At 39.5% G+C, this 7,300-nt stretch overlaps 1 protein-coding gene across 2 annotated transcripts in view; it reads right to left on the bottom strand.

Moving 5' to 3' along the window:
- cnn (phosphodiesterase 4D interacting protein centrosomin) overlaps positions 1-7,300 on the bottom strand; it is a 29,631-nt gene that overhangs the window by 4,672 nt on the left and 17,659 nt on the right. For both annotated transcript variants that reach the window (XM_018027291.2, XM_018027292.2), the window contains 6 exons: positions 5,115-5,332; positions 4,799-4,970; positions 4,227-4,366; positions 3,491-3,901; positions 3,135-3,356; positions 2,703-3,056 (listed from right to left, as the gene is read on the bottom strand). In XM_018027291.2, coding sequence (XP_017882780.1) covers positions 2,703-3,056; positions 3,135-3,356; positions 3,491-3,901; positions 4,227-4,366; positions 4,799-4,970; positions 5,115-5,332 — 1,517 coding nt within the window. The remainder of the gene's footprint in view (positions 1-2,702; positions 3,057-3,134; positions 3,357-3,490; positions 3,902-4,226; positions 4,367-4,798; positions 4,971-5,114; positions 5,333-7,300) is intronic.

Raw genomic sequence — 7,300 nt, forward strand, 5'->3', positions numbered from 1 at the left:
TAATGTAACTGAAACATTCAAGCGATTTTTTAATTGCTATGTAGAAAATGACAAAAAATATTATGTACGTAATAAAAGTTTTCAAGGAAGCACTTAAAGTACTTCTAGCGTTAAAAACGGACTTTAAGTATTCATCACTGCAATGAATATAAATTATTATATAAATGAAATTATATCGTAATCAACTCTGATCTCAAAACGCCATAATATTTATTTATCTTTTTACAATAAATACAGAAAACGTATAATGAAGGAGTACACTAAGCGTTTGCTAATTTTCGTCGGAAGCGACACTCGTTATGTCCCACCTACCTCCATTCTCACCGAGGCGCACAGACAGGAGAACATTTTAATCGTTTTTATTCGGTCCCCGTTCGAATCAATTAACGTTTAATTGAGATTGTTGGAAGATACTCGACGCAGAGATGCTACGATTATTTCTAGCACTGGCGAGTACCCGCGACAAAGAGGAAAAGGGCACGAAAGCGGCGTTTCTTCCCGAATCGTTCGTTTCCGAAATTAAAAACCGGAAATGCTCGTGAGAAACCGTCGCTTTTTCCCTCGATTCGATGTTCCGTTTCTCAGAAACAAATAATATATATAATATATTCGAATGAATGAATAAACCCGCACGGTTTTTTCTATTCTAGTCTCGGTCAAGAGTCGTTTTCTTCGGGCAAAAAAGGAATCACACTTTTCTGTATTCGTTTTTAGTTTGGAATCTTATCGGATGCTCGTCGTTCTAATCGAAAAATAAAGAGACGAGGCGCGTTCGTATCTCGGGCCCGCGTTCCCTAATCGAGATTCGTCGATCGCGGTCGCGTCCGCGAATGTCGTTTTTATTGTTATCGTCGTTCGTTGTGGAGAAGAGAACACCACGGTGGGCAGTCGGGAACGGTCGAGACGAATTTTCGTGCGAAGACTGCGAGCCGGGAGCGGATCGCGCAGACTTCGCGAGTCGACTGCCTCTATTATTAGCCGAAAGGCACGTCTTCGGTTTGGTATCTCGAGGAAGGAGCCGCCTCGACTCGCTCTTCCACGAAAATCGTTTGCTTGCCTAATATTCGAGCACGTATCTCGTGTCTCGGCACTCGGCGCATAACGAGACCGTTAATTCGTGCTCGTTTAGCACGAAATTTGTGCGTAGGATGACAGCCATCAGCTGAACAGCGGACTTTCCAAAGGTCCGAATTAAGCGAACTGACTCTTAAAGGCGACGACCATAAGCGCGACTCGATTGGAGAACTAATTTCGTCGTTTCGAAATTGATCTGACTAAAGAAAGTCAAAGCGGTTGTAGAACAAGATTGAGTAACGAAGGCGATTGGATTTTATAATTGCTGATGAAAGCGATCGAAAAACGAAGTCAAAGTGGAATGAACTTGGGTGTGAATTTAAATTTTGGAACTCCCTTGGAAGCTGGAGCCTTGGCCTGAAGCCTAATTAAACTATATATAGATTTGTCCATGGATGATATTCGGGGGAGAATCGAGAAAACATTTTGTCTTTCGAAACATGTTTTCAAGAAGATGAATCACAAGTTCGAGAATAATTTTAATTAGTACACTTGCTTTAATCTTTAATTTAATAGTTAGAACTTTAACTAAAATTAGATAATTTGACAATTCGAAACATATAATTTACTCGTCGAAAACACTGATAGAATAAGTAATTGATTTTATTGGAAATGTTTGAAATATTTTCTGTTCAACAGTACGATTGAGGGTGCAAACATGTTTCGACGTTTGATAGCTCAAAAGGAATTAGCATGCAGATGGTAGAATAATATAATATTATAGCATAAGGCATTGTGAAATAATTGTTAATAGGGCAGTAAAAATTGAACAAAAATTTATTAACTTAAAAATTATGTTAGTGGAATTAAAGAAAAAATGATGTTTCGTGTCGCATTTACATAATTGTATAAAATAAAGACACTTTTAATTGTAGCTTTTGTACATGCCATGCACTAACAGGATAAATAGTACGAAAACTGTGCGTAAAAAATAAATAATTGTTTCGTAAGGGAAAGTACGGCCAATAAATAACAACAATTTCTAATTCGCACTGTGTGAATTAAATAATAATGTAATTAAATATAAGATAAGGATGCTCTATCAACACCCCAAGAGGATGATCTAAAATTTAAATTCGATAGCTTCAAAGGAGTCTGTACTGCGTGTAACGCTAGATGTGCTTATGCATACGTGCAGAACTATTTATGATGGTCGCAATATTCAGTGCGTCGATAGGAATATCGAAATGTAATGAACAGTACCCCCGAGGCGATAAGATTCATGCAGTGATAGTGGTGATGACGATTATGTAGAAAAAGAATAGAAGACGAGAAGTTAGGTGAATTCAGTATCTCTGAAAGAAAGAGAAACGTTTGATAATACTACGCTATTCCGTGAATCGCTTGCCGACGTTAGAAAGCGGAATGTGCTTCACAATTCCAAAATACGTTGTCTCTACGTTTGCGAACGTTCATACAGTCTCGTCAGCTAATCAATTAAAGACGCGAGTTCCGACCGGTGTTGAATTTTCAACCGCAGCAACGGGAAGTTAAGTGATCATGAACGAATTCGAAAACCTCGAAACGACACCGCCCAGTCTTAGGCCCAGGGTACATAACTTGAGTACTATATGATCCTTCAGAAATGCAGAGACAACCATGCAGACTCGAAAAATCATGATGTCGACCTGATTGTTGGGATCACGCTCTGGGTCGTCCGTCATATCGGTGCTGAAGTCTCGTCGAACGAACTGATTGTGCCCGTCCCTCCCCGACTTCATGCTCTCGCACTCCCGCAGCCTGTTCAGTTCGATTTCCAGCTCCATGATCTTCTGCTCCTTCCTCAACTTCGTGCTCTCTAGCTGTTGCTGCCTCTCCATGAAACCTTGAATCGTCTTGATCGCCTTCTCGTGTTCACCCTCCAGTTTTTTCAACTTGTAATCCGTCGTCTCCGCGTGCTTCTGCATGTTGCACAATTTTAATACCAATTGCTTTCTCGCTTCCTCTTGACGTTTCACTTCGTTGTCCTTTTCCTCCAGTTCCTGAATTACAACAATTTTATAAAATAAGATGTATTTTTATGAAGGTTTCGTAAAAAAAATATAAAAGTTTTTACGTACCCTGACTAAATCTCGCACGTCCTTCGGTTCTCCGGTGAGAGTTCGTATCGGCGACTTCACTCTTGTTGACCTTTCTCGATTTGGTTCCCAATCGAGACTACTGTTACCTCTTCTTGACGTGCAAGATAACTTTTGACCCATTCTTGCCTGCAAGGGATCTTCTATTGGATTCGTACCTGATGGACTGGTCGGGGGTGACCTTCTACCATAACCGTTTTCGAACTGTAATAGAAATTCACATAATATGTTAGAACTCTCAACAATGAGAAATTTGAAATATATTTTATGCAAGTGATGTAAAAATCAGAATTAAGATTATATATGTGGGACTTGAAAATTTAAAAAGATTGTATCACCTGAGAGAGCAAGGCACGGTGTTTGTTGTTCAGATCCGTGAGGGCATCGTCCCTGGTTTTTATAGACGTCCTCAACTGATCGACTTGCTTTTTCCTTTTTTCCGAGACCGCGTTTACCTCCTCGTACATGCGACACTTCTCATCCAGCTGCGTATTTTTTTCCTTAATGACCCTTTCTTTCTCGAGTAGCTCGTTTCTACACTGCTGGATGACGGTGTCCCTTTTCAGCATCTGTTCCTCCAGCTCTTTTACTTTGTCCCGCAACGCTTCAATGTCTTGCAGCCTCTCCGCGTCCAAATTCTCCCTCAAACGTGTCTCAGCCTCTAAACGTTCCCTGAATTCATCACGCTCACTCTCGAGTTCTTGCGCCCAAATCCGTTCCTCGTCCAAGCTACTCGTCACCTGTTTCACCTACGCCGGTTTACGAATAACGTTGCGTTACGATTGTTCGCGTCAGCATTTAAACGAACAAAAATTAAAGAAGTAAAAATATATAAGCGAGAAATGAGCACTCGTCCACCGACGAAAGCATACTGATTTTTTTTTTCCGAGCAAATGCCGCTTATCGCGTACGCATTCCTGTGTGGTAGCTAAAGGAAGTGACCAAAGATAACGTTGGAACTCTACAAATGCCTATCAAAAGGAAACCAAGTAGACCAGCTGAGAATTTCTGCTGTTAAATGAAATCGGGTCTGAACTTTTACTAGATAAAAAAAAGCAGCTGTTCGTGACTTACCTCGGCTTCTAGTGATGCTACGAGTTCTTCCATTTGATGCAGTTTCTCCTCGTTCTCCAGCGCCTTTTCCGGCGTAATGCCGAAAGCTTCCTTATAGTAGATGGATGCATCATTTACCTTTTCCTGGTATTCCGCTAATTCTGTCGCAACAGACACCAGTAAAGGATTTTCATCGCGCCGTGTATAAATCAACCGAGCGAAAGGCGAGGAGTTTATAAATCAAAGAAAGAATTTAGTGCAGCAATGATTTAGTTATAGCCGCGACGCATGGGTTTATCAAAACAGATGCACTGTTACGTGCTGACGAACGACTTCTCGAGTGTTATATTGTTCGAAGAAACTCAGAATTAATATCTTTACGTATTAAGATTATGCACACGTCGTATTACGTAATAATTTAATTGTAAATAGATGTAAATGTCTTTTCAGTAATTCTTTAATATTTTTGAATGTTAAGGTATTAATGTTTGTGCTAGGTACTTTTTATTTGAAATTACTATGTTATTATTGACGAGTCCAGGTGTTCAGTATTAATTTTGCCATTATGAAAGAAAGTACATTAAGCAACTCACCTTTTTCGAGTTTCCTAATCTTTTCCCTTTCACTCTCAAGCGATTGTTGGTACTGAGCTTGATTCCGCGAAGAAGTTTCTTTCTGTTCTTCAATTAATTCGAACGCCTTGGCTGCCTGACTGAGAAGCTCCTGCTTCTCAACCAACTCTTTCCTCAACGATTCGATTTCAACCTAACATGAAAATGAAAAATCTTTTCTAATTTCAATGGGAAACTTTAATATAATCATAATTCGAGTACTTTGATAACTCAATTTTAAGCCTGAAGTCGGATCGTTTTGAATAAAAGTATAGATAATAAATGAGAATCTATGAACCTTTAATTCAATGTTTTTCTTTATCGCATTTTCATCCGCGGATGTGATTCCCATCCGCTCTTCGAGAAAATAAATTCTCAATTTAAGATTGAAGTTCTCCTTCTTGAGCGCCTCTAATTGATCCTCGTATTCCTTCATGGTCCTACCGATCCCTGCCCCGTCTCTGTTTCCAATCAACCCCGTCGGAGAGGTCTTCCCAGGCGATCTTACATTTGTACCTGAAACACAAACGATCAACTACTTCAACCTCCTCGTTATAACGCATAAATTCGAGTTCTTAGAATCTGTAATTTGTACGAATTATCGGCGACGCACAGAAATTCTTACTTTCCATAATTACTGGGGCAGACACCGTTAACTTAATACCGGGAGGTATTTCATCAAAGTCGAGGCTTCCCTTAAGTCATTTCTAACTGATGAGGATTTGAACGAATCCCCAATGCCCCACACGTGAGTCTCTCTTTCTTTAGCCTTTTACCCTCGTTAACGACTCTTGGACCCAGTCACCGATTCGATCACAGAAACGAGAAACACTATTGCATCGATCGGGTGCTGGCAACTTTACCTTTGACATTTACGTGCTGAACATCAGTACCCGAATTTTGCACGATCACGTTTACGATTGTGACAGTTCGAATCTCCCTAACCCGTACCCCGTGGCTTACGATTGAACCTATTCGAGCTTTTCCTCGGATCCCGGATAAAAGACGAGCTGTCGATGAAGTTACGCGTCAGTCCTATCGATTGCATTGTGCAAATTGAAATCAATCATAAATGATAAAGAGAATTCTAATTAAGATTGAATGAACGCTTACATAAAAACAATGACAAAGCATTGAGATTTTAACGATTATTAAATATTACATTAATAAAACACTGTAGAAAATTTTAGAAATCTGACGAGCCTATTAAAATAGATAGTACATCTTGAATTCTTACGTCGAATGACAGAATTTCATTTATAAAAAAATGTGAATGCAACAATGACAGAATCTTGTAATTTTTATTACAATTCTTAAGAATATTTTAAAGTTGAAATAATTTCGAGGATTTTTTTATTGTATATCTTAAATAATAAGTACGCAGAAGTAAGAATTATAGTCACTATGTTTGATTATCATTTCAGTTAACGTATATTTATTTCTAATTGAGTAAAATGATGAAAATTTCAATTTATATGCAATTGAATTACCATGACTTTAAAAATAATAAACATGAACGAAATAAGGTATCGAAAATAGAGGGAAGTTCCCTGTTCATGCTAAATACAGTCGAGATTCAATTAACGTAAAATTAATTCTAAAGCCAATGATTAGGTCCCTTTTAAGGACAGGATCCTGGCACGCAGAGAGTTCGTGACTAATGGTCGTGCAGGGTGTTCCTCGTTTTTCTCCAGGTGCGCTTGTTGCAATGATTGAACGTTGAATCGATCCTATTCTCGAATTCATCCGAGCTACGTGACTGATGCCAATTTCGCGATGCTAAACGGGCGCCGCACCGCCGTCTTGCTCCCTTTAAATCTTTTTTGGCGCATCACCAAGCGCCGTTAAACTTATCAGCCGATCCTCGCTTAACATCGTCTTCGATGCTCGTTCAACGCACATTTTCACAGTCCCCTCTCGTCCTCCGTCACCCTTTCCCTCCGCCATGCACGTTCGTTAACGTTGCTCCACGCCGTGCCCTTGTCTTCTCTTTATTCCCTCGAGAAAGAGAAGAAAGAGTCAACGAGGTGAAACGCATTTGTCGCGCGCGGTTAATGACTTCTAGAAATGTGCATCATCTGTACTCTAGATAATAAACTCTATAAATACGTAACCAGTCTAAGCCTCACGTTGATTACAATTGAATGATTGACATCCAGAACTTGGCGAATCGGTCTGCGAGTCCCAGTCAACGAAACGAAAAACAGTTGCTGCGAATAATAGTAAGAGTACATGGCTCGTAGCCACGGATTCTGACGAAGCAACGTTTCCGAACAAAAGCTAATTGGGTCCGCTCGAACTGCGTTGAAAACACAAGAGAAACATGCGATCCCAATAGTTTTTGTTAAGGATGTATTGGCTATACAGTCAATCCCAAGAGTTTATGCACTTTAGAAACGCATTTTTTAAAAAGAAATCAGACGTCGGAAGAACATTGCTAATAATAAACAACAACAAAAAATTTTCGATTTTTCCGAAATTTTT

This window comes from Ceratina calcarata, unplaced genomic scaffold (assembly GCF_001652005.2).
Source record: "Ceratina calcarata isolate Rehan_Ccalc_2016 unplaced genomic scaffold, ASM165200v1 scaffold419.2, whole genome shotgun sequence".
Classification (NCBI taxonomy): Eukaryota; Metazoa; Arthropoda; class Insecta; order Hymenoptera; family Apidae; genus Ceratina; species Ceratina calcarata.